Source organism: Hipposideros armiger, unplaced genomic scaffold (assembly GCF_001890085.2).
Source record: "Hipposideros armiger isolate ML-2016 unplaced genomic scaffold, ASM189008v1 scaffold_134, whole genome shotgun sequence".
Classification (NCBI taxonomy): Eukaryota; Metazoa; Chordata; class Mammalia; order Chiroptera; family Hipposideridae; genus Hipposideros; species Hipposideros armiger.
Window position 1 is genome coordinate 492,505 of NW_017731484.1, and position 26,887 is coordinate 519,391.

General features: G+C 52.5%; 1 protein-coding gene across 1 annotated transcript; it reads left to right on the forward strand.

The window, feature by feature from the left end:
* Positions 1–6: 6 nt before the first annotated feature.
* On the forward strand, positions 7–26,118 carry VANGL2 (VANGL planar cell polarity protein 2). Its single transcript, XM_019649768.1, has 8 exons — positions 7–294; positions 14,512–14,772; positions 14,906–15,026; positions 16,850–17,457; positions 18,219–18,355; positions 18,871–19,006; positions 21,472–21,703; positions 22,519–26,118. The coding sequence occupies exons 2-8, from the start codon at positions 14,702–14,704 to the stop codon at positions 22,777–22,779; spliced, it is 1,566 nt and encodes a 521-aa protein (XP_019505313.1). The 5' UTR covers positions 7–294; positions 14,512–14,701; the 3' UTR covers positions 22,780–26,118.
* The last annotated feature ends 769 nt before the right edge of the window (positions 26,119–26,887 follow it).

Genomic DNA, 26,887 nt, shown 5'->3' on the forward strand with positions numbered 1-26,887 from the left:
CGCCGCCGGCTCCGGATCTGATTCCTGATCCCTGATTCCTAGATCACTGGTCCCGCCATGGGAGCCTGAGCCCCCCGTATTGCCCCAGGCCCCCTGCCCCGGGGCCTTGAGGGGGCAGAGGCAGCGGTCTGGGACGGAGAGGGGTGACCAGTCTCCGGAGCCCCCTCCACACCCTCGCAGTCCGCGCTGCCGGATAGGGAGCGCGGAGTTCCGAGCGACCCCGGGCGCTGCGGATACAAAGGCGCCGGGCGGAGCGGGCGCCAACTGAACCCACCCGGCAAGTCGTAGCGGCTGGTGAGTGCCGGGACGCGGGGGCGCGGGCAAAGTTTGGAAAAAAAAGAAGAAACAGAAAAGGAGGACAATCATGCAAGGGGGCCACCCCCTTCTTATCGAGTGGGGTGGCTTTCTGGGGAAGGGGGGCGCGGGGCTACCCCCTTCTGATCCGTCCCCCACTGCACAGTGGAGTGCCACCCCCCCCAACTTTGGGGAGGAGAAGGGGCGCGTGGGGAGGGGGCGGAGCCGGGCCTGGAGAGCCGGGGACTTTCCTGAGCCTGGGGCCCGAGCGGGGGCCTTAATGATCCCGGGGGAGCCGGTTAAAGCCGGAGACTGGGAGTCTGTGTTGAAGGTGGGGAGAGAGGCTGTGGAAAGATAAGGGTCTGGAGGTATTGGAAAGGAAGGTGCTTAGGATGCATCCACACCTCAGGAGTGTGGGGAGGGACGGGGCAGGTATGGTTCTGGGTGAAATGTGGAGACTGGGGAGCTGGCCCAGGAGAGTAGAGGGTGTGTGTGTGCAGCTCGAGGCTGTTGGGCTGGAGACCCAGGTACTGGATATGGAGGCCCAGGGGACAGGTGCCAGCATCTCTGTCTCCACACTATTTACCCATTTGTGGGGCTGTGGGCTCTGCACTAGTGAGTTTTAAAGGATTGGTGGAAGACCAGTGTGCACGATTCTTTTGTTTTTGTGTGTCCTGCAGGTGGGCCCCTGGGTGTGAAGGTGGAGGTGTTTTTCTGTGCCTGAGTGTGTGCACCCAGGGAGTGGCTGACCGTGGATCTGCTGTGTGTTTGGATATGGACTTAAGTGTACACTTTGGGGAAGGGGTGTGTGTCTGTCTATGTGTGTGAACTGGGGAGGGGTTTATGGGAAAGAGGCGTATAGGTACAGAGGAAGGTGGGTGTGTAAGAGCAGAATGGGGCATACCCAGATAGGTGTGTGTTCACCTGTGTACCTAGAAGCGGTGTGAGTGAACCTGTTCTCGTGTGTAACCTTTGTGAATGGGTAAGTACCAGTGTGTGTGTGCCCTCCCTAGGTGGTGTGTGTTCCTGAATGTGTATAGGGGGTACTACTCCTTGCCTCTGCAGGCAGATTTTCCTGGCAGAAAGCCCACAGAGAGAGCTGTCTGGAGGATTCTGAGGCTTCTTGGATGTCCCTGCCTGGGTCTGATGGTACTGCCTTAAGTATCTGAGACCTGTGGGTGAGAGGGAGTGGGCCTGTTCTGGGAAGTGGGTTTTTCTAGAAAAGGGTGTGTCTTGTGAGGATAGGGAAAAGGGGTTCTGCTTGTAGTCCTAGAGGATTTGGGGATTGGAGGAGTCAGGGAGAATAAGGGGGACCTTCCCCGCTCCTCCCATCCGCCATCATAGGTTAGGTTCTATTGCTTGGAGAGGCTACATTCTTGGCTTTCTAGCCCAAACTCAGCCCCCTCAAGCCACAGTTCTCTTAGAAAGCAGTTTTGGAGTCCACTAACTGCCCTGCCTCCAGGATCCGACAGTTTCTGAGGAGTCTTGGGGTTTTGGAATGGATGGAGGCAAGAGGAAGGAGCATGCTTGCTGGAGGGATGCTACCCACTGTGGAATAACTTGGGTTCCCCTCCGTGGGCTGAGAAGGTGACCTGGGAGCTCGGGGGAGGTCAGTGGGGTGGGTGGGGGGATGTTCTTCAAGAGTTTCTGGAAGGAAGTGTGTCTGTGTGGTTTGTCACATAGTTTCCCTGTTCACTGGTAAGAAGCATGATTGGATGGGGTTGAGGTCTGGGGCCAGGTCTGAGGGTGAAGTATAGGGGCCCAGCTTACAAGAGGGCAGATGCCCGAGTTAGGGAAGGGGCAGGCACCCATGTCCCATCATCATGATCGCATGGTGGGAAGTCACATTGCCCGGGAAGTGGGTGTCTCTCCCCAGAGAAGCAGCAGCCACTTTCTCTCCCTCCTCTCTCTTGTCCTTTCTCTTTTGGAGTGAAGGGAAGGGCGTGGCCTTCTTTTGGATGCACACCTTGTTTGCTCATCTGACTCTCAGCCATTTTCCTCTTGCTGCCAGAGGTCAGGTCATGACGCCCAGTTTTAGGGGCTGAGGCTATGTTGCTTATCAGGGTCTCTGGGGGATTGGACTGGATTGGATTGGATTGGGATGTTAGCGTCCCTAATGGGGACATGTAATTGGAATGTTCCCTCTTTCATTCTCAGACTCCCCAGCATTCCTAAGACCCTGGGATAAGGGTAGTGGGAGTTAGAAAATGTTGGAACTGGGGACGGGCAGAGTAGAAAAAGACTAGATTTTAAAAATGCATGATGCCCTCAAATCTGACACCTGTCTGGCAGGTAGGGCTCCTGTGGTGAGGGTGCGCTTGCATCTAGGACAGAGTGCTCTGGCCTTCTGTCACCTTGCTCACTCTGTGCAGTCTCACTGTGTGCATGCTATACTGTACGGGTGGGGTGCTCTTCCAAGGAGGAGAAATTGTGACCAGACAGTAGGAAGTGCCATCTCTGCAAGTACTTCAGACTGGATCCAGTGGTCACATTGGTGTGCCCCCCACCCCCACCCCGTCTTCTTCTATTTCCTCTAATTTTTGGTGTGCCCCCTTGCCCCCTTGTGCTCCTTTGAGTTCTGGGGAAGGGCCGTCTTCCCTGGGCCTGCCTAGAGGAGGGCAGACTTCTAGTTAACTCACCAGGTTTTCAAGAGGTCCTTCCCGTTAGAGGGGTCATGAACTTGGTTAACAGAAGCTTTGGGCGAAGAGCTCTGGGACTCCCCTTATCCCCTTTTGAGTTTTAGGGACTCCAGTCATCTCCGTGGTTTAGTCATCCTTCAATAGCTCCCCACACTGTGAGGCCAAAGGGAAGAGCCTGACATAGTTGTTTGGAATTAGTATGTGATAGTGGTGTGACTTTGGGGTTTAAGAACCCCATTCCTCAGCCTCTTAGGTGTCTTAAGATTCTATACTCCAACCCGAGATGGGGCCTTCCTCAAGGAATTCCAGGTCCCCCCAGTGGTCCCCTTCCTTGGGTTTCAGCTTGCTCTTACATTCTGGTTTTGACACTTCCTAGCTTTGTGACCACAGAGAAAAATAGATAAATTTTTAAAGCCTCACCTGTATAATGGAGTTAAAAATAGGCCCTGTCTCTTAGGTTTGTGAGTATTAAATGAAGTAATATGTAGAGAGTATTTTACACAGTGCCTGGCACATGGATAGCACTCAGTGATAAAATGGTAGTTTGTGTGGTTCGGGTTCTGATTGAAAGTTGCTATGGAGAGAGTTCTGGGCTGGGGAGGAGAGCTAAGCTTTGGTTCTGGCAGACCATGTTGGGTGCTGCCTATCTGCCAGGTGTTGTGAGAAGCACAGGGATGGAGGGGCGAATGAGACAGGCTTTCACAGAGGAGACGTGCATGAACATGTTGACTCAGCCCAGTGAGTGCTATGTGGAGGTGTGTTCCGGAGGCCACCAGAGCATAGAGCCAGAGTGCTGGCCCTGGGATGGGTGTCAGGGAGGTACCTGGAGAAGATGTGCCCTTAGCTGGGTTTTTTTTGTTTTGTTTCGTTTTGTTTTTTAATTGCGATGCAATTCACACAACATAAAATAAACAATTTTAAGATGAACAGTGGCATTTAGTACATTCTCGTTGTTGTGCAACCATGGCCTCTATCTAAAAACATTTTCACCACCCCAAAAGGAAACCAGTTCCCATTAAGCAGTTCCTCCCCATTCCTTCTGTCTCCATGGATTTGCTGTTCTGGATATTTCATATAAATGGAATGATACAATGTGTGACCTTTCGTGTCCGGCTTCCCTTACTTAGCTTAATCTTTTCAAGGCTCATCCACTTGGTAGCAGGTATCATGCCTTTTCATGACTGAATCATATGCCATGGTGTGGATTGCCCTTAGCAGGATTTAATGGACAAGTTAGGCAGACAGTGAGGGGACCAAGGAGAGGCTGAGGACGCGGGAAGGGTCAGGGGTGTCGGTGAACCACACGCAGCTTGGTATTACTGGATCCTGAAGTATGTGTTAGGGACTCGGCCTCAGTTTCCCCGCCTATAAAACCAAGTCCTATGCCGTTGGTGGTAATAGGGAGAGGAGAGGCTGGGATATTACTGCTTCTCTTCAGGGTTTGGGCCGGATGAGACTTTTGAACTTGCTCCTTCCTGGGCCGCTCCCTCCTGTATGCATCTACCCGCATCCTTGTGGGTTCCCATCTTTCTGTTTTCCTGGCTGTCAACTTCCCTTTCTGAATTGGCCTGAGGTTTCTCCTCTTACCCTCTCCAGGTGGGTCACTTTATTCATGGTGGGATTTTGGTAGCAGGGGTGAAGAAGCCTGAAGTCAATCCTGTTCATACATGGCCCCCCCGCAGCCCTCCCCTGCTTTACCCTGTCTGTAGGTGACCTGACGTGGGCAGCCCTCTGCCATCGTTTTGTGATCTGGAGAGAAGTGAGGTGGGGCAGGGAGAATCTTTCCGTCCCTTGCCTACACATGCTGGGTAGTAGGGGTAGGAGGCAGAGGCCCACATGGGGGCGTGGGGGAGAGCCTTTGGAAACGAGGCGCTGCTGTGTTTGTCCAAGGCCCCTGGCAAGGTTGGTAATTACAGATGTGACAGCTGGGAACAGGTTTGGGAGAATTGGGCTTGGAATCTGCAGAACTAAGGATATCCTGGCAATCAGGGCAGGGCAGTAAGAGGGGAGAGTGGGAAGGAGCTGGGGAGTGAGGCGGGGTAGGAAGCTCGGGCTCGCCTTCCCCTGCCACTCCACACCGAGGTGGGCGCAGTGCCTACAGCAGAGTGGAAGGTGACTGGAACGCAGGCCCTGCCTCACTGCAAGTGCAAGGAGGGAGGGGATCCTCTTTTCCCAAAGAAAAGAGGCAGAGAGGGGAAGAGGGGTTTGGGCTGCTCTCACCAGCAGTGTGTGTGTGTGTGTGTGTGTGTGTGTGTGTGTGTGTGCCTGGGTGTGGTCTCAGTTAGAGAGGGGCCCTCATTTGAGCACTGGGGCCAAAACTGTAGCCAGAGGAGATTCATCTTATTCTGGGTGGGGTCTTATTTGTCACAATGAGGCTATGGGAACAGGAAGCGGAGGGGATTAGCTCTGCCCCCTCTAAAGGACAAAGAGGAGGGAAACGTAACATTTTATTGAGCTACTATTATGTGCCAGACTGTGATATTCTGTATATGTTATTTCAGTTGAAAACTCTTAACCTTCTGAAGTAGGCACTATTATCCCCATTTTACAGATTGGAAAACTGAAGTTTAGAGAAGGTGAGCGACTCATCTAAGATTGCGTAGCTCCTAAGAGGCTGTGCCAGGTCTGTCTAACTTCATTGCTCTTCCGTTTCCCAAAGTGCTCTTTCCACCTTTCCCTATGCTCATTCCAATTAGGTCTGATTTTACTCATTATTGCCTTTAATCTTGAACTTGAATAATTTCCCTGTCTCCTGAAAAGCAGACTTGAGCCCAGATATCAGCGTAAGTAGTAGAGAAGTCTGCCCCTAAGGGAAGGGGTGACACAGAGTCCTGGAGAAACAGGGTCTCCTAAGGGGAGCACCATGTTGTCACAAGCCTGGGGCAGGATTGCCACCTGGGCAGAACCTCTCTTGGGGGCCTCTTCCTCCTCTCTTCTGGGCCACTTCACACATGGGGGTTCCTGCAACCATAACCCATGGGGTCTTATTTGTGATTGGGAGGGGCCTGGCCCTCATTTTCTATAGAGTTTACCAGCAACTCCCTAACAATATCATTCAATCCTTTGCTGTCACCAGAGAACTCCTGGTTCCCGCACCCTGGCCAGAAGAGAGATGAGGTATTTGTGCATGAGTCTGGGGAGGGTGTCTCTGGCATTTTAGGAAAAGTGGGGTTTGGACAAGAACAGGTGCTGAGCCTGAGGTGTGAATGCAGCAACTTAAAAACAAGCGAGTGTGAATAGAGACACTTGTTTTGTTTTTTTGTCACCGGCTTTACTCAGGGAAAGATGGCAGATACAAGGGGTGGGGAATGTTCCATTCCTCAGAAAGAGTGAAAACCTCCCTCGGGTGGTGGGTTTGTCAAGATTTTGGAGTTTGGCTGGTACTTGGGCCTTTCAGCTGGCTTGGTTTTCCTAAATAAGAACTGGCTGAGGTGTGAGGAGACGGTTTTCAGAATAGGAGACCCAGGCCTGCCACCTGCACCCCCAATAACACCGCGTCTCCCACCGTTAGGCCCACCCACCTGATTTTCCCATACAAACCAGCCTGTTGCCAGTGGCTTCCCTCTCACAGCTGTCCCCATCCACATGCAAGCCTGAGGGTGGCTGACTCCCCCTCCCAAGTAGCTGCTTTCCAACTCCTGCCACTGCGAGGTAGGGGCTGTGTGAGCAGGATTTGAAGGTCTCTTGGGGTAAGGGACAGTTGGGGCTTACCTAGGACAGTACGTAATAAAAAGAGGGAGGTATTTTTGTTTTCCCTGAGTGTCGGAATGGTGTGCACAGGCGGTTGGTCAGTTGGCCATCACAGCTTGCTCACCTTCATTGTCCACCTTCTCCTGTCCCTGCAGACAACCTGGAGGTGCCGTCTTGGCTTCTCCACAGCTTACCTGGTGGGCAGGTAGGGACCAGTCCTTTGCCCCGGCTGAGGGAGGAAGCAGCTCGGAGCCTGGTGGGTGGGAATTGTGGTGTCTGCCCATTGGTGAAAATTAAACAGAGCATCCAGGCATCTAGAAGCCGTGGTTGTTGCCTTCCCACCAGCTTAGCCTATACCTGAGACATATGCCAAAGGGATTACTCACCCCTCCTACTGTGCACTCCTCCCTCTGCCCATGTTCCCTTCCAGACTGACGGGGAATGGGTCTGCGGGAGGTGAGGGAATGCAATGCTAGGGTGTGTGTGTAAGTGTGTGTGCACACATGTGTGCCTGTGTCTAGTGTGCTGGGGGCAGGGACTTTCGGAGAGCTGGGGTGGGGGGTGGGGGTGCCAGAGAAAGCAGAGCAGGTCTCTACAGAACCTGCCTGCCCAGGGTGGGTGGAGCTGGGTGGGGCAGGCAGAAACCATTCCAGGTTTCATGGGGGGAATACACGAGTGGGTATACGTATGTGTCTGTGTTTAAGTGTGTCTGTGAATTTGGAGGGTACCCAGCTTTACCCCCCTGCCTTAGACGCAGGGAAATTAAGGAAGTAGGTGGAGAGGGCCTGGCTTTGGCTTCTCCGGCTCCTTTTCAGTTCGCGTGCAAGCTCAGGTGTCCTGGCCAGGAGCCCAGTCTGCGGGCCCTCACCTGCTCCTTGCATTGGGGTCTGGTGGTGAGCAGCTGCTCTGGAAGCAGAGATGCCTGGGTGACCCAAGCACAGCCCCTCCCTTGCTACTCAGCCCTGTAGGGAGAAGGTTCCTGCCCCCTGCCCCTGGGCTCTAAGGATGGTGAGCTCATGTCTGGGGCTGTCCGGGGAGAGTGCCTGGTGAACAGGATGGGGGCAGGGCACTTGGTGCCAGCTCCTGGGCTCCCTGGTCTGGCCCTTTTCTCCCCTTCAGCTCACTGAGATCCAGCTGTTCTCCCTGGCCTTCTGGACAGTACTGTCACTCAAGGACACTGGGGCCTTTTTAGGATATAGGAATGAGGATCTGGGGCTTGGGGTCGGTCCTGGCCCACTCTGAACCTTAGTTCTTTTTGTGGTAAGGAAAACCCAGCCTGGGATGGGTGGCTTGTCCATGGCCTGAGGCTGGATGGGGATGAATGAAGGAACATCAGGACCCTCATTTGGGAGTGGTGGATGGTGGGGCCAAAGACCACCCTTTTGAGGGGAAGGGGCTCTTTGGTCTTAGCTGTCTTGGCTTTGGACTTGTTAGTTTCTGCCTCCTTGTGACTGGTAAAAAGAGAGGGTAGGACAGGAGTCAGTGAATTCTCCCCTGTCCGGCCTCACAGTCTTGGCTATTCCAGAACCAGAAGGAGTTTTGTCAAGGAACTGAGTTTGACTCCTGAGGTGAGAGGAGCACGCCTCGAAATCACAGTGCTCGGGAGGTCTTTCTAACAATGGAGGCCAAAAGAGGGCGGCTTCAGATGTCATGACCATGGACTAGCCACCTTCTTTCTCTGGGCCCCGCCTTTTTCTCTATAAAACTCGGGTTTTCAACTTGAAGTCCTCTGGACGCTGCTGGAAACTGGGTGGGTCAGTCCACTGTCTCCTCCTGATGGAGGGGATCAGAGGGGGAGTCAGGAAGGACGAGGGCACAGTCAGAGGTTCTGGCACCTCCCTGTCCTCCATAGTAGCCATGTTAGGAGCTTCATTTCCTCTCCTGTGCGTATTGGATGCCTCCTGCACCCACCCAGTGCCTGACAGGGTGGCTCGGATTGAGCACATCGGTGAGATTCGGGAAGAAGTGTGACACAGAGGGAAAACCAAGAGTCTGAAGAGGGACAGGTGTGACTTTGAGTCTGCCATGCCTTACACTGGTCTGCTGCCTTGGCAAGGTGCTGGCTGTCTGGATAGATAGACACCTGGCTCCTGGGACACCCAGGAAGGCAGTCGTTCAGCACTTTGGGTAGAACACACTGATATCCTTGGACATTGGGGTTGTGGTGGGGGAAGCTTTGGGAGCCCTAGGGCTGGGAGCACCCACATGTCCACACCACCCACGGGTTGCAGTGCGGGAGGGGGTGCGGGGCACATGCAAAGACCCGGGCTTTTGTGCAGGAACCAGAGACCTTGAATAGACAAGGATCCCTAGACTCCTCTGCAGGAGGAATCTGAAGAGGTGGTCATGGCCATCCCCCTGCATCAAAACAGGACCACGTTTTCCTCATCCCGGACTAAGGAGAGGAAGGCCACTTTGTTTAAAGTGGTCCTATCAGAGATTTGCCCTGTCAGAGGAACACTTTTGGCTTTTTGTCCTCTTTCCCGTCTTCTTCCCCTCTCTGGCTGGAAGTCCATTCTAAAACCAACCCACAGGCCTCTGCTGCACTGTAGCCCTGTCCTCCATGTAGATAAGAAACAGTTGGCACCCTTTATAGTACATGTTTGTGTCCTGCCCCCTCCCTCCCCCACCTCCTCTTCTCTGGCTCCCCCAGCCCTGTTCTCCTCTCTGCCCTGCCCCCTTTCCCCACCCCAGGCCTGAAGGAGATGGGACTGGGTGGTGGGGTGGCCCCGGACTAGAACAGTGGAAGAAGGAGGTGGTGCCCACAGCCACCTGTCCCCTGGTTATTGGTCCTCAGCATGTGCCCCGCACGGGCGTGCCTGTGTCTGTGTCTAAGCCCATGTCCACCTGAGCTGCTCCTCTGAGTGGGAAGGGTTTAGTCTTGGTCTGCATTTTGGCCAACACCAATCTCCTTCCCCCCCCCCCCCAAACCAGGGCCTTACTCCTTCTGCCTGTTGCCAGGTTCTGAGTGTATTTTTTCCAGAGGCCTCCGATTGTTTCCTGAAGAAACCCGATCCCAGAGTTCAAACAAAAGCTGGGGCCGCCAGAGGAGAAACCCCATTCTCTCCCTCTCTGCCCCTAACCCCCATCCCCGCCCCCCCCACCTCGGTAACTTCTCTCTTCTCTCGCTTTGGATGCTGGGTATGGGTTCCAGGACCTGGCTGCCATCACCTAGGCAACAGGGGGCTTTGGTTACCATAGTGATCAATGTGGGAGAAGCTGGGCAGCTGGGACAAAAGCCCCCACATTTTCCCCCAGCCCTCCCCCCAATCCCCTTGGGATGATACTGAGACACATTCCATTAATTTTATTTCTGAAAGGCCTTTGGAGGGTAGAAGGGTCTCCTTTTTGTGACAGGCTCTCTTCCCTGGCCTCCTTTTAACCCCAGATAATCCATGGTTGGTTTGAGCAGGGGACTGAGTGAGTGTGTTTGTGTGTCTTGGGGGGGGGGCAAGGTGAAAAGCAACGAGACGCATTCAGACAAATTCCCTTTTACAGCCTGTCACCCTCCAAACCAAGGCCCCCTGTGCCCCACACCAAGTCCGGCTTTCCCCCATTTCCACTTGTTGATCTCATCCAGTGATCCCTGCCCCCACTCTCTTCCCTGGGAACCCTGCCCACCCTGGAGACCCTCCAAACCCCTGATTCCTGAGACTGATTAAACCCGGGGAACTTCTGCCCTTCTCTGTACTCACTCACTGTCCCTCCTCCCAGCCTCTGCAGTGCTTGGACTAGTTAGCTCCCTGGGGTTCTTGAGGGGACAGGAGGCAGGGGTCCCTGAAATTGGGTGTATTTTTGGCCCCTCTGTTAGGCAGGGGAGTGGGGACCATGCTCTGGTGCTTTTGGGGCGCCCTGAGTTGGGTTGGTAGGGGTAGGAGAGGCAGGCCAGGGAGCAGGGTTTCTGTCAGGTCTCTAGGAAGAGCTGGGAAGAAGAAGGTCGGGCTCTAGGCTGCGCAGTTCGGAACAAAGGGCTGGGAGAGGACTGGCGCCCTTGTCTGGTTTGAAATTTATCTGTAGGGGGAACCAATGGTTTCCCTCCTGGGTGTGTTTGAAGTGGTGGTTCTGGTCAGGGGTGTGTGTGTGTGTGTGTGTGTCACTTTTTATGCGGTCATACAAACATAAGGATTTTTTTATACCAGCTCTTTCCCAACCAAGTCTCAGAGGAAACGTCTGGGGGTTGGAGTACTTGTGTGCGTGATCCTGGAGCCAGAGCATATTAATTGCTTACCTAATTACTAGCTGAACAGTTTATAAAAGCACTTCTTTCACCCCCAGGATCCTCACAGCAACCCCATCAAGTATGTACCATTATTTTCCCGATGAGCCTGCCTACCAGGCTACAAAGCACAGAGGAGTAACTTGTCCATGGTCACACAGCTCGTCAGTGGGAGAGCTAGGTTTTGAATGCAGGTCCTTGGACGCAGATCCCAGGCCCTTTTTGTTGTTGGCTGTGGCAGACCTGAGTATTCCGGATAAGGCTGAGGATATGGCGCGTCTGGGTTCCGGTGCCCTTATCTGGACCCCAATCCATGGCAGTCCTTTTCCCCTTAATACCTCCATGCCCCTCGACCTGTAACCCTCTTGCTGTCTTTGAACCTCCCAGTGAAATTCCGTTTTGGTGAGGAGGACTAGAAGGAATAGGCTGAACCACAGCAGGAGAGGTGCAGGGGAGACCTCTAAACTGTACTGAGGACTAAACCAGTAGAATGAGTTCTTAAGAGGTGGGCGGAAGAGCTGAAGATGGAAATTGCACACAGGGCGATGAGCAAGGGCCCTGCTTATGGCAACATTTTTAGAAGGGTCTGGGGCTGGGTTAAGGTCTTATGTCTCTGTCCTCTAGGTGTGTCTCGATCGATCACACACTTGCGTTGATACGGGAATACAACAAATATCACTAGACCAAGGAGTGCCTCCAGATAATTCGGTTAGGAGGATAAATGAATGGACTTAGCATTGATTTGAACTCCTTGTATTTATTGCTGTTTCCCTGAGAGTCAGAGGCATATTCATTTACTAGGTGGGTGTCAGTTACTTGCTCCGTGCCCACAGAAGGGTGGTGGATACTGTCATAGTCATTATTTGCAAGTTGCCGATGGTTTTAGTTTCATTGGGAGAAAAGTTAACAACTACATAAAGCAAACACATTTTAATCGACCTCTCAGCAGCCCTTGACCTGGTTTATGTTATTCCCTCCTCGGAAAGCTCTGCCCCCATGGCTGCACGAGAGCCCACTCCTCTGGCTTCACCTTTTCAGCCCTTTTGCCTCCTCCTTTTTTCTTCTGGACACATTTACATACTGAGGGGACCCCCTTATTTCATTCCCTATGTGATCCCATTCAGTCCCATGACCTTGCACCACCAGCTTGGACTTGCTTCTGAGTCCAGCTCCTCTGACACCAGCTGCCTACTTGACTGCGTCTCACAGCCATGAACTCAGGACTCTGGAAATGGAACTCATCGTCTTCCCTGCCAAACTTACCTCCTCCAGTCTTCCCCACCTTATAAGGGCACTACCATCAACACTTGCTCAGGCCAGAGATCTGGACCCCGTGCTCCTCCTCAGCCAGTCCTCATCAGGTCCTGTGGATCCTACCACCGTCATACGAGTATGTCTTAGACATGAGTATTTCTTACCTCCTCTGCTGCTCTGCCCCATCCAAGCCTGCATGACTGAGTGTCCACCTTACTTATCTCCCTATTTCTATATTTTCCCCTCTTTCCAGTCCATGTCTGAACAGCTCAAGTCCTTCGCAGCCTTCCCATTGCTTAGAACACAACCTGAGCTCTTCATCTGGTCTACAGATCTTTTGATAATCTGGCCCCTGGCTGCCTCTTCAGTTCCCCCTTCTACTGCCCTCTCCCTTCCTCGGTTCCACTGGCCTTTTAAAGTTCTTTAAATCCACCGAGCTCTTTGCTGCCTTTGGCCTTCCCACATGTGATTCTGTGTTCCGTGGGCTTCCCCTCTACTCTGCCTGGTTAACTCCTGCTATCCTTCAGGCATAGATGTCACTTTCTCACAGAGATTTTTCACAGCCACCCAGTTTAAGGTAGCCCCCACTCCCCGGAGTTGTTTCTCATAGTTTCCTGGTCTTCCTCCACCACTTCTACAGTTAGTCATACTATTAAGTTCTGACAGTTAATTTCGCGAAGTCATCCTAGAAAAAGTGCTACATAAACCTCATTACTGGATATCACTACAGTCACCTTCGAAGTACTCCCCTTGGGAAGCTATGCACCGATGCCAGCGCCTAGTCCACCCTTCAAAGCAATTTTGGAACTTTTTCTGGAATGGCCATCAGAGCTATAGTCATATTACCCTTGATGTCCTGAATGTCATCAAAATGTCTTCCTTTCAATATTTCCTTTATCTTTAGGTAAAGAAAGAAGTCACTGGGTGCCAGATCAGGTGAGGAGGGAGGCTGTTCCAATACAGTTATTTGTTTACTGGCTAAAAGCTCCCTCACAGACAGTGCCGTGTGAGCTGGTGCATTGTCACGATGTAAGAGCCATGAATTATGGCGAAAAGTTCAGGTTGTCTAACTTTTTCATGCAGCCTTTTCAGCATTTCCAAATAGTAAACTTGGTTAACTGTTTGTCCAGTTGGTACAAATTCATCATGAATAATTCCTCTGATATCAAAAAAAGTTAGCAACATTGGTGCAACAAGTTCGCGAACTTAATTGTCAACTTAAACAGGTGTATATATACTCACCTATTTACTTACTTGCCCAGTGTGCAGCTGTCCCACTGGACTGTAAACTCAGGTCTGTTTCACCACTGGATTCCCAGGGTACATGGGTCAGAGTAGGTGCCCAGGAAAGAGTTAATGACTCAGGGAATGAAGATCAGACATGAATGCTCAGTGCATGGTGATTGGTGGGGTCGCCATCAGAGGAGAAGCTAGAGCACTGGGTGCTAGAGTAGGCAGGGGTGGGCTTCTGAGAAGGGCTGGGGGCCGACTCTGAAGAAGGAACAGGATTTGAAGAGGGGAGAGGGAGAGGTCATTGTCCTCTGCAGAGTTAAAATGTGGAAGTATAGATGAACGATGTTGCCCCTCAGGCACTTGCACAGTCGATAAACAGACCCTCTTCTCTATTTCAGGATGTTAGGCTTTTGGAGAATGCTTTCAACTTGCCTTCTTCCCCCTCCCACCGCCACATTATCCATAGTTGTCATCCCTCACCCCGCTGCCTAGTACACACATGCACACACACTCACTCAGCCTCCAGGGCAGCAGCCAACCTGACCTGGCCAGGAAATGTGGGTGTGTTTGACGTAGATGCTGGGGAGCTGGTGCCAAGAGAACATTCAGCCGTAGGCACCCCCCTTTGGGCACACTCAGAAGCTGTGAGGTCAGGGAGATGACTGCAGGGTGCATGAGAGATCTGGGGCAGCTTTTGGACAGAAGCCAGATGTTTCCTGCTCTCTGGGGTCTCCACTGGTCTAGTCCATGAATCGGCAAACTGCGGCCCGCGAGCCACATGCGGCTTTTTGGGTATGTTCCGTCTCAAAAGTTTGCCGACCCCTGGTCTAGCCTGTTGGCCTGGCCAGCACTTGTCCTCTCTGAGCCTCAGTTTTCCTGGCTGAGAAGAGGAAAGCATTGCCCTGGTTCTGCCCTCCAGGGGCCCAGGGTTGGGTTACTTTGGGTGGCTTTTGCTGGCATCTTCCCTCCACCCTGAGCCCTTGGCATAGTCTGTGGGTGCTCCTTCCAGGAGGCAGGGCAGGAGGAACTGGGCCCCTTGGGTAGAGTAGGAATCTGGGTAAAAGAGTCTCAGGCAGTGACCAGGCCCCCCTGAGCTTTTGGCAGCTGCCATTCAGGAATAGTCTTCCTCTGTCCTGACCCCCATAGGAGCTCAACTACCCCTAACCAGCTGCTTCCTCTCCCCAGGAGCGTCGCTTGATTTTCTCTGAGACAGGCCCACCCGTCCAGCAAAATAGAGTCCCTCAGGGTGACGGTTGATTTCCTGAAGGTGCCCCTAGGCCTGAAGAAGCCGGTGCTGAAGGAGGTGCCTGTGGGCTGCCCCCCAAGGCCCCAGCCGGTGGCCCTGGAGCGCTACAAGGCACGGCGTTCAGACGCCATGGACACCGAGTCCCAGTACTCAGGCTATTCCTACAAGTCAGGCCACTCCCGCAGCTCCCGCAAGCACAGGTGACACAGGTGGTATAGGGAATTGGGGGGTGCTTCAGAGGTGCATGCATGTGGGGGAGGTGGGGTGGGGGTGGCTGCTGAGAAGACCCAGGTTCTCCCCGTGACCTGTGCCTGTTCCCTTGGCCTGCTGCAGGGACCGTCGGGATCGCCACCGCTCTAAGAGCCGAGACGGGAGCCGTGGGGACAAGTCGGTGACAATCCAGGCTCCAGGGGAACCCCTGCTGGACAATGAGTCCACACGAGGGGATGAGCGGGTGAGTGTCAGGGGGATGAGGTGTAGGTCAGGTGTTTCCAGACTGACCCTTGTAGAAGCTGGAGGTCCCCCAGTGAGGGGAAGGGCCTGGAAGCCGTCTCTGTGGACAGAGGCCAGACCTGGGAAGGCCTGTTAAGTCCCAAGGTCAGACCCTGCTTAGGGAATTTCGGTAGCAGTCCCTACAGAAGCAGCAGCCTCTTCCTTCTTCATCACACCTGGACTGTGTAGTGGGAATTCTCTGGTTCCTCTAACCAGTGCTGGTCAGGCAGGCTCCTGGGAATCTGGAAGAGGTGGTGCTGGGTGGGGCCTGGCGGTGAGGGCAGCCCTGAGTTTTCCTTGAGCCTTAAGGTGCTGGCACTCAGGCGCTCTCTGGTGTCGGCTTGTGGAATAGCATCGCCTGGGTTTTGGGAAAAGGAGGTGTGGGAGCAGTTGATGCAGAAGGGAGGGAAGACAGATGAGGCTGGGGGATGGAGGGCGGCCGGAAGAGATTCTCCAGCTCACGGATGAACAGGCTGCTCCTGCTCTAACCTCTGTGGTCCACTGCGCTCACCTGGTAGAGAGATCAGTGGGCAGAACGTACTGCTGGAATAGGTCCCTTGTCTCATTACTCCTCTTTTCTTTCTGGGAACATCAGAGGAGGCTAGAGCCTCCCAGCTCTTTTTTTCTCACAAGAACTCTCTGTGACTTGGGAGTTCCTGGGTCTTGGGAACAGATCAATACCAAAGGGAAATGTTTTTTCTCCCTTTTTCCCTATCCCATCTTCTCCCTGAGACCTGGCCTCCCAAGTTCTTCAAGTGACCCTGAGATGTGATAGGCTCACCTGCTATTAGGAGGAATTCCCATGCCTTGATCCTTGGAAAGGGTAGGCATTGTGTCCAGGGTTACACTCAAGTGAGGACGGAACTTTGTTCCTTGAGCTGAAAATGGTTAGTGCATCCACTTTCTATCTCAGATTGGACTCTTCATTTATCCTTGAGAGAGGAGCTTCCTCAACCCCCTAATCACAGACACTGCCAGGCAGTTTCCTAAATACCCCATCCCATGCTTCAGTCCTGTATCCTAAATCCCCTGGGTGTAGGATGTGATTCCATATCCCTAGGCTGTCCAAGGGTGAAGAGCATGGATACTGACTGCCACTGGTGGTCTTGGGGCACATCTGTGGGATGACGTCTAGCCTCTGCAGAGAGACAGCTTGAGTGGACCACACTCAGGAGGGCATCTGGGGACCTCAGTCTGTCTACCCACTTGCCTCCAGGAACAGGCAGCCCCTGTGCTGTGGACATTCAGATGGCCCAGCAGAGCCTGTGGGGCAGACCACAGACCCAGAGTGGCCCTAGTCTGCACTGTGTCCCCCATGCCCTGCACTAATCATTCACCTTCCCCCTGGCGTCCCCTTCTCTTCACCATGCTGCTTTTGTCAGGTCATTCCCTAAGTCAAAAACCTCAAAGCTCCTAGTGCCTGGAGAATAGGTGTTTGTTGCTTAGCTTGGCATGGCAGGTGGCCTGCCTGCCTTGCCTGGTGAGTATGACCTCAGATCCTAGTCACTGCCCGAGCAGCTCCCTTGGCATCTCTCTTGTGCCCTCTTCTCTGAGAGTCATCTGTGCATGTGCAGTTTTTCCTGTCATGCTGACCGCTGTGGAGCGCCCTGAGGCCCAGGTCTCAGATGTCCCATTCCTGCAGAAGCCTGGCCAGCCTTGGACACAGTGGAGCTCAGGCTGTACCTTGTTGGCTTCATACCGGCTGATTACCCTCTCTCCTTTCTCCTCCTCTCGTCCTCCCCTCTCCTGTCCGCCCCCCTATTGCTATGGCCCCTCCTGCTGTAGGACGACAACTGGGGGGAGACGACCACGGTAGTAACAGGCACCTCAGAGCATAGCATCTCCCATGATGATCTCACACGCATCGCCAAGGACATGGAGGACAGTGTCCCGCTGGACTGCTCCCGTCACCTGGGGGTGGCAGCGGGGGCCACACTGGCACTGCTCTCCTTCCTCACGCCGCTGGCTTTCCTGCTCCTGCCCCCTTTGCTGTGGCGGGAGGAGCTGGAGCCCTGTGGGACAGCCTGCGAGGGCCTCTTCATCTCTGTGGCCTTCAAGCTTCTCATCCTGCTGCTGGGCAGCTGGGCCCTGTTCTTCCGCCGCCCCAAGGCCTCGTTGCCCCGTGTCTTCGTGCTGCGTTCCCTGCTCATGGTGCTCGTCTTCCTGCTCGTCGTGTCCTACTGGCTCTTCTACGGCGTGCGTATCCTGGATGCGCGGGAGCGCAGCTACCAGGGTGTGGTCCAGTTTGCCGTGTCGCTCGTGGACGCCCTGCTATTTGTGCACTACCTGGCAGTAGTCCTGCTGGAGCTGCGCCAGCTGCAGCCTCAGTTCACACTCAAGGTCGTGCGTTCCACTGATGGGGCCAGCCGCTTCTACAATGTGGGCCATCTCAGGTATGAGCACCTGGGAGCAGGTGGATGGGCGTGGGGAGGCAGGGCAGGCTGTTGTGGTGAAGGGGCTGGAGACGATGGGCTAGGAGGGCCATGTGGGAAGGAATTGAGTACTTTGCTCATAGTAGGTTTTCAGTAGTATTTTCTGCTTAATGAGAGGATCGTGGACAAGGTCCTGGGACAAGATGGGGTGGGAGTGAACCAATGAACAGATAAAGAGATTGGGGATCTTAGAGAGATGGGCCAAAGACAGAAAGGTGTGGGACACAAATAAGGGCTACTGGGTATTACTTTTCTAGCTCTTTCTTGGAGGCACAGCCACTTATGAGCACAGGGTGAGTGGTCACTGAGATGAGCTGGCCGGAGGACAGACCTCCAGAGCGAAAGATGAGGAAAGCTCTTCAGCGCCCCCGGAACTTGTGGGCAGGATGCTCCCAGGCCATACAGAGTATCAGTAGCACTTCCTGGTCCTGTAGGGAATCTTGGGGGCAGTCCTGAAGGGGATGAGTGCACCTTGGCTGGGGACCCTGGCCCAGTGTCCTTTCTGCCTGGGCTTCAGCACGGCAGGGAAGGACTAGCAGGCTCAGCCCTGGGGAAGGCTTGGGAGCCTGGTAAGTAGACCTCAGGCCCTGAGCCAGGCTTCTTGGAAGCAGCTTGCCCATGTTCTGTGTCCTTTCCTGCCCTGCCAACCTGCCCTGATGTCTCCCTTCCCCTGTGCGCCTTGTCTGTCCCTTCTCCCTTCCCCTCCTGTGTCTCCCCCACAGCATCCAGCGCGTGGCAGTGTGGATCCTGGAGAAGTATTACCATGACTTCCCTGTCTACAACCCTGCCCTTCTCAACCTGCCCAAGTCCGTCCTGGCCAAGAAAGTGTCTGGCTTCAAGGTGTATTCCCTCGGAGAGGGTGAGCGGCCCTGCTCCTCCGCCCTCTGGTCTTTTCCCACGCAGGACTCCAAACTACCCCCCACCTCCTTTCTCTTACATCCTTTTTCCCTTGCTTTCTCCTTTCCCCAGCCCATGTCCTAGCCCCTTCTGTTCTGTCCTTTCCCTTGACTCCAGGTGGCTGGTCTTAGCTGCTGATCCTACTGGCTGTCCCTTTATGCCATGGTGTGTCCCCCCCCAGTCTGGTTCTTCTGCGTCTGCTCATCAGACCTGGTCCTAAGCCCTCAGCTCTCTGAGCTCCAGAACCTCCTGCACTGGCGAGGAACATGTGCAGAGCTTCTGCCCTCCAGTGCCACTTGGTTGTTTCCTGTGGGCCTCTCCCAGGAGTGGTCATGAGGGTTGGGAACAGGAGGTTATTGCTGGGGGTGGGCACAGCTTCCTCTGGACGTGTCAGGTTGCTGTCTCCAGACTTCCCGGAGTGAGAAGCAAGGCCATGCTCCAAAGTGACCATCCCCTCTCTGCCCTGCTTCTGTGCAGAAAACAGCACCAACAACTCCACGGGCCAGTCCCGGGCTGTGATTGCAGCGGCGGCCCGGAGGCGGGACAACAGCCACAATGAGTACTACTACGAGGAGGCGGAGCACGAGCGGAGGGTGCGCAAGCGGAGGGCCAGGTGGGTTCCCAGGGTGTGGGGGTGTGTGTGTGCCCAGTTCCTGGGGTGAGGGTGTGTGTGTGCCTGGGATGCAGGTGTGTGTGTGTGCGCGCCCAGGATGCAGGGGTGTGTGTGCCCGGTCCCTGGGGTGTGGGGGTGTGTGTGCCCGGTCCCTGGGGTGCGGGGGAGTGTGAGCCTGGTCCCCGGGGTGCGGGTTTGTGTGTGCGCAGTGCTGTGCTGTTGGGTGTGGATAGGCTCAGGAGAGGAATACCAATGGGCTTCTGTAACTGCTGGAAATAGATGAGTGAACAGTGATGATCAGTGTGTGTGGGGGGTGTATTCATGCTATGTTGCTGCCCCCAAAAAACGACCATCAAGGGCCTGCCGAGTGGCTCAGTTGGTTAAGAGCTTGCTCAAGAGTTTGAGCTCTGAGCAACAGCGGTTCGATGCCTGGCCTGAGCTGAGCTGCCATTAGGTGGCAGGATGGCTCAGCTAAAAAAAAAAAAAGACCATCAATACAGCTATGTAAAACAACACATGTGTAGTAGTACCTCACAGTCCTATGGGTCAGGGAGGGCTTACTGGGCCTCCACTAAGGTCTCACTGGCTGACATTTGATCCTGGGTTGTTTTCCCAGCTCACAGGTTGCTGGCAGAACTTTGTCACCTGTAGACAGTTCACAACATGCAGTTTGCTTTTCTCTTGAGGTCCTCAGGAACAGGTCCCTCTCTCTGATTTCTGCCACCAGCCAGAGGAAACTGCTTTTAAAGGGCTCGTGTGCTGATCTGTATTTTAAAGTCAACTGATTTGGCACTTTAATTATATCCTCAAAATGTACTGAGGTTATTGAATTGCCAGGGGGTGGCATTGTGGCAGAGGTGGAGGAGCACATATTTGAATTCTGTCTACCCCAGTGGGCTAGAGACCCAGTGGAAGGATGTGAGCCTCTTCTACGACAGCAGGGACTGAGGCTGGATGAGACCGCGTACCAGGACATATTACAGGCTTGCTCAGCAGATGGTACATTTTTACCTGCAAAAAATGAGGGCCTAGTGCCCGTATCTTGGAAAATTCTTCAATGCTGTCCTCACTCCACCCTTTCTTCGTTCACATTATTATGTGAATTTACGTCGTGCCTCAGGAATCTTTCTTGCTGCCTACTGCTGCCAGGTCCCACTTGGGTCTTTCGGCATTTCTACTGGGGAGGAGCAGAGGGCCTCAGGCCCCTCCTCGCAGGCCTCAAGGGAGGCAGTTAGCCTGTCTGACATGAGCCTGGTGTCCCCTGAAGTAGATCAAAGATCATGACCCTCATTTCTGCAACAGTCTAGCGTGTTTCCAATTGTGTCAGAAGTGGCCCTCATGGGAAGGAAACCAAAGATGTCCCCTGCTCCCTTTAGGGTCTTCCTATCTTCTGTGTGGTCACCACCATTCTTGGCCCATAGGAGAACCTTTCCTTCCCTATTACCTGGGTTGTAATTGGGAGAAAACTTTTTCCCTGAGACAAAAAAATCATTTCAAAAGGAACTTTACTGAGATACGTAGGGGAAGCAAAAAAATAAACAGTCGATGTACACAGAAGTGCATGTTTATTTAGCCCAGAAGCCCATTCTAAGCTACTTGAAAGGCTTCTGAATACTGGTATTGGTTTGTGTATCTGCTTTTAATGTAAATTGACGTATTTTTCTTGTTTCCCTCTTAATACTGTGTTTCTGAGATTCACCTGTGTTACCATCACATCTGGTTTGTTGCATCCTCTCTGCAGAGTAGTTCGTGGAATACTGACAACATCCTAACGAATATTTGGATTATAGTCATCTTCCTAATTTTTTTCCATTTGGATGGATAAGTCATATCTTATTAACATTTTAGATATCTCTCTAATTACTAGCAAGTGACAAATTCAGATGTTGTGTAGCCTTTTAGACCTCTCACGAATTATTTGTTCACTTCCTTTGCCCATTTTTCTTCTTGATTTATAGCAAATTCTTTGCATATCCCCCTCCCCCCCAATCCACCAACATATGTTTGTTAATGTTGCCCATGCTGTCATGATTGAATGGAAATATGTCATTTTGATGTAGTTGTATCTATTAACTTTTCACTCGATGAAGTGTGATTTGAGGGTCTTTTTAAGAAGGCTTTTCCTAGGGTTTGATGCAATGCTGTTATTTCCCATAACACAGTTCTTAGTTGTCTCTCTGGGTTTGACACTAGAATGTCCTCTTTGGGTCCCTGGGTTGGGCTCCCTGAGCTCTACAGCTCCTTGCTGTCCCCAGTGGAGGAAAAGCCTCCCTCCTCCCCCAACAACATATGCGCATGCTCACGCGCACATACACTTGGCCCCCAAAGCCCAGCCCTTGGCTACAGTTGAGTTCATATTGCTTCCTTGAGAGCACGAAGGCCTGACCTTGCTCAGGCTGCTGGAGGGCTGGAGCAGGAGGAAGAGGAGAAGTGGGCATCTGGTCCAGACCCCTCCTGTCCCCTAGGCTTGTGGTGGCAGTGGAGGAGGCCTTCACTCACATTAAGCGGCTGCAGGAAGAGGAGCAGAAGAACCCCAGGGAGGTGATGGACCCCCGGGAGGCAGCCCAGGCCATTTTTGCATCCATGGCCCGTGCCATGCAGAAGTACCTCCGGACCACCAAGCAGCAGCCTTACCACACCATGGAGAGCATCCTGCAGCACCTGGAGTTCTGCATCACGCACGACATGACGCCTAAGGTAGGCCTGCTCAGCTCCCGGCATCCTTCTTTCTCTAGCTCTGGCCTCTTCTTTTCCCCCTTCCTTTTCCCATATTCTCTTATCTCTTTCCTTATTCTTCATCTTTCTCTCTCCTTCCCCTCTCTGTCTCCTTATAGTTTCTTCTCTCATCTCTCCCATCCACCTCATCTCTGCGTGGGGTAAAGTTCTTAGTGGTGAGAAGAAGGGGGAGCATTGGGGCCATTTTGGGGTAGGCTGACACCTATTTCTTATCTATAGAAGGGCTCTGAAATGTCCAGATCCAAAGTCCCACCTCCACCCCTTCACCTTTATCAGGTCTTCGTTCTTTTTGAACCATTACACACCCCTCCAATCTACTGCCCACTTCCTAGAATTGCTTTCCTTGAGCCATCCTTGGTGAATGGGTAACTAGAGATGTTGCACTTTAACCGGGACACCTCTAGCTTCGTGCTGGGGCAGACCTGCTTGTCGCTAACCGTGCCAGCTGGAGGGAGAGGAAGGAGGAATGCAGGAGGGTTTGCTCGGGTAATTGAATGGTGCCAGGGTAGAGAGGAGGACGAAGGTGTCAGGAGAGCTGAGCTCCATCCTGACCCTGCTCACCCACATCGCCTCTGTGGGCTCCCGCTGCCTCATTTGTAAAGGGGGTGGGGGGTCTGAAGCAGATGATCTCAGGCCTTTACCTGCTCTAACATTCTAAGATCATATGCAGGTGAGCTGGACACATCTTGGTTGTCTTTGGAAGCTGTGCCCCCAGGGGATGCAGAATGGAGTGAGGGTGCAAGAGCTTCCTACACAGCCCCTTCTCCCCTCCTCAGGCCTTTCTGGAGCGGTACCTGGCGGCTGGACCCACCATTCAGTACCACAAAGAACGCTGGCTGGCCAAACAGTGGACACTGGTGAGCGAGGAGCCAGTGACCAATGGGCTTAAGGATGGCATCGTTTTCCTTTTAAAACGCCAGGACTTCAGCCTGGTGGTCAGCACCAAGAAGGTTCCATTCTTCAAACTCTCTGAGGAATTTGTGGACCCCAAGTCGCACAAGTTTGTTATGCGACTGCAGTCTGAGACCTCGGTGTGACTGGGCACCAGCAGAGGGAGTGGGAGATGCGGGGCTCCTGGGGCAGGAGGAGGGGCTCAGGGCTAGGCGCTTAGGCCCGGCCACGTTCCCAGCAGACCTTCTCCCTCTTTTCCTTGCTTGTTTTTGGTTTTGTTTTTTTGGGTTTTTTTACTTGAATTAACTTACTCCCCACTCTGTTCCTCCCCTCTTCCTTATTCACCCCATGTGAACCTGGAGAGACCATCCTGCTATCGACAGTATCTGGGAAGTTCCCTCTTTTCCACCCCCCCCCAACCCCCCACTTTTGTATCATTCCAGGCCCTGCAGGAATCAGTGCCTCTCTTGATCTCCTTTCACTGGGTGACAGTCTTTTCTGAAAGTGCACAGGGCTCTCCTGAGCCCACACTCTCGAACCCAGGTTTTTGTGGCTGTTCTCTCCAGTGGCCCCCAACAAGGTGTCTCTGGGTGGCACAGACATGACTCCAGAGAAACCACGGTGCCAAACGCCTCCATGGCAGCAGCTCCCCGTGACCTCCAGACGGCAGGTGATCCACCCCTCCTGCCACTCACCCCACCTGTAATGAACCTTGAGTTCTTGGGGCAGGGACATGCCTGTGTCTCCCCACACTGTCCCAGAGTTAGGGGTTTTCTCCCAGGGCTATTTTCTTCCAGCTGTTAGAGCCTCCCTTCCCCATTCACACATATTCGGAGCAAGGAAAGATCTCTCCTTTACCCTGAAACCTCTACCTTCTGTTTCTGACTTGTGTGGTCAGGTGTGACCCTGGGCAAACGAAGGCAGAAACCCTCTGTGCTGCCCTTTCCTGGGACCTTTCTGCCAATGGCTCTTTCTTAGGCAGCCCCTGAGGGAAGGGCGGGAGAGACCCCCGTGCACATCACCGACCCCTGGCTTCCGAGCCTGCCCCGCACTTTCATTGCCACCTTGGTGGGGCCGGTTCCCCTTCCCAGTGAAGGATGGCATGTAGACTCCTGTACAGAATTCGTGGCTTACAGACCCCAACCCAACCCCGGTGGTCTTAGGCAAATGTGTTTCTTTCCTTCACCAGCTACCCGCAGTTCTGCTGTCCTGTCTCTCAGTTCTCGAGACCTGTTGCCGCATCTCTTTTTTGAGAGGAGCCAGCAGCTCCTCTTCACCCCCTGCCTTAAGTCCACTTCTTTGCCTCAGGGGTCTCTTTTCCTTGGCTGGCCAGGGTCCCCTCCTCTTCTCCCTCTGCCTTGTTCTCTGGGCTCTGGTCTTCCTCTGTATTGGGCTGAGGGACCAGGGTTGCTGCCTTTTGTGGGCACTTCCTGAGCCCCTTACTCCATTTAACTTCCTTAGTCTTTGCACCTAATCTGAAGTCTTGAGAGTTTCCACCTTATTTTGAGCAAAGTCCTCTGGCCCTCTGATACATATCTTCAGTGTAAATCTGAGCCTTTAAATCATGTAGTTTCAGCCAAGGGGAATAGAACTAGGAAGCATCCACATACCTCCAGCCAGGATCCATGTAGCAGAGGGTTCTGGTGGCTGAGCTGAAGTCTGCCCCTGGGTCAGTCCTCTACTCACAGTGCCCTTTACAGACCTTTCTTGCCCCGGGTTGCTACCTTGCAGAGTGCACCCTGGGGTAAGATCCCCACGATGTGTCAGGAGGGAGGTTTCCTGTCTGTGTAGTGGCCTCCTGGGCTTGGTGGAGCCTAGTGATTGACGTTTTCTCATGCTGTCCTTTCTGAAAAAGCACATCTGTCCGCCCACCACTTCTAGAGAAGGGCTGTCAGCCAGTGCTTACCTTATCCTCACAGGTTTGGGTTGCAGGGCTGCCTTAGGCAGGACCTAGAGGTCTGCCTTGGGCTGGGGCTGGGGGTTTTTAGATCAAGACCTGAGTGAAATACATCCTCTCCTGGGCGTGTTGGGAAGTTATCTTTTCTTCTCTTGAAAGACCTGGTTTCAGAGGAGCCCCCTACAAGTCACATTTCTAAATACCTCACTATCCTGGAAAATGGGGCCTGGGTGGTGAATTGGGGTCATTGCCTTTGTGGGCCGGAGTGGGATGTGGTGTGGTTTGGGGAACCAGTTGGGGCGGGGAGAGGGAAAGTTATTTGGGATCCTAGTTACTGCCCTTAAGGGCTGGGGAGTGTTTATTTTAAGAACCTGCCATATTTTTAATCACTGTGATTTTTTCATTCTTTTTTCTGGAAACAAAACAAAAAATATTTTCCCCCAACTCTCTCTCTAAGCACTAAGGGCTGTGACTGAGAATGGTAGTGTTTTGGTTCTTTACGTCAGAACTGTGGTATCTTTGTCTTCTTTGATTATTATTATTATTTTTTAAAATGTCAGGATGAGTTGTCAAGTGTGGCTGTGTTTGTCTTTTGCTTCTCCTATATGGGAGGTTTTCTTCATGCTGTGAACTGCTGTGGGGTGTGCAGCTGACTCAGTCCCACTGAGCAGTGTCCCCCACTTTGCCTGGCCCATTACTCACTGGATTTTTCTCCTTCTTCCCATGTGGGGATGTGCCCACCTGTCGCTACCTGGATCACCATAGGGAATGTTGTGGCTGGGTCTCTCCAGCGCTCCTTTTCTATGACTACTTGGTTTCTTAGGGCATCCCTATTATCCTTAACTAGGCCTTCCTTTTTGTCACCTTGGAACACTTGTCCTCCTCCCCTCCATACCAGGACACTGCCTCAGTCCTTCACCTACCTCGCCACTCTGCCACTGTCCCCATTGGTCCCTTTCTCTAAACTACTTTTCTGCTCTGTTTGTTCTAGTTTATTTTCCTTTAGTCTCTCATGTTTCTTCCCATCCCCCCACCATTTCAGCCCATAATTTCTTGCTTCCCCACCCCCACCTCAGTATTCCTGTTGCAAACCCTGATACAATACCTGTGATTGGACATTGGGATCCCTGAACCTTCTCATCTTACACATCCATTTCTGAGTTTGCTTCTCCTTTTCTGTTGGGCCAGGATGAGCTCCCTGACTCTCCATGGTGTCTGTCAGTCTGTTTTCTCGTTGATTTGCCCTCCCCATGGGCAGCATCTGCTGATGGACTTGGTCCTGGTGTGTGATTGTTGTGATTCGTTCTGTGTGTGAAAGAAAGGGGGCTTTTTGAGTCCCTTCCAAGTGACATTGTAAATGTAGAGTTTTCTACTGTTGGATATACATTTTTTTGGGGGGTGGAGGGGGGGTTACAAAGCTGAGACCTTGTGCATGCATGTAGAAAATTGTAAAATGTAAATTTTTTTTTAATATATAAAGAGCTTGTTTTTACAGTTTGCAGTGGATCTAAACATGGCAATTTTAGGGATTTTTTTTCTTAAGCATAGGAACTAAAACTGTACAATTTTTTTTATATATATATATATAAAATAAAGACATTTGACTTTTGTGGGGGTATTCTGTTGTTTTTCTTTTTTTACAACAGTAGGAGCAGAGACAGGAATGGATATTTGCTCCTTGTTAGGGAGTGGGTGGGCCAGGAGGGGGCAGTGTGAGCTCATCATTACGCTATTGTTCCTCAGATGAATGAACAGGAAATTGCCTATTCTGAGAGACACAAATGCAGGAACTTGAGGACTCACTTAGCCCTCCCAGAGTAGTTGTCAGCATACGAAGGAAGGAACGATCCAAAAGAATTTCAGAGAATAGTTGATGATTTCAGTCAATAGTGACAGCTCATCACATTTCATTAAGAAAAACTCCTGGAGTATATTTCTTATTTCTAAATATCTTATTTCTACCATTATCTCTAATGTTTCAGGCACTGCACGAAAGAATATTCTAAGCAATAAGCATTTATTTAAAATGAAAATATTCAGTTGGCATTGTGCTTGTCGTCAAACACCAGAATCATTAGGAGGCCAAGGACCTTCTCTCAGCTCTACCCAGACCCAAGCTTCTCTGTGACTTTGGGCAAAATATTTAGTACATAAACAGCCATCTAAGGTTAAAAAAAAAGCAAAAGCAAATGTAAACTTTCTTGTGTGGAGTTGACACATTTACTAGACTGAATCTTCCTCTCCCCACCTCATGCTTTGCCAGGCTCTGAGGATGCAAGGACAGACACAGTCCTTGTCCTAGAGGAAGATCCAGTCTACAGGAGGTGACAGACTAAATGTCCTAATGTAAGGCAGTG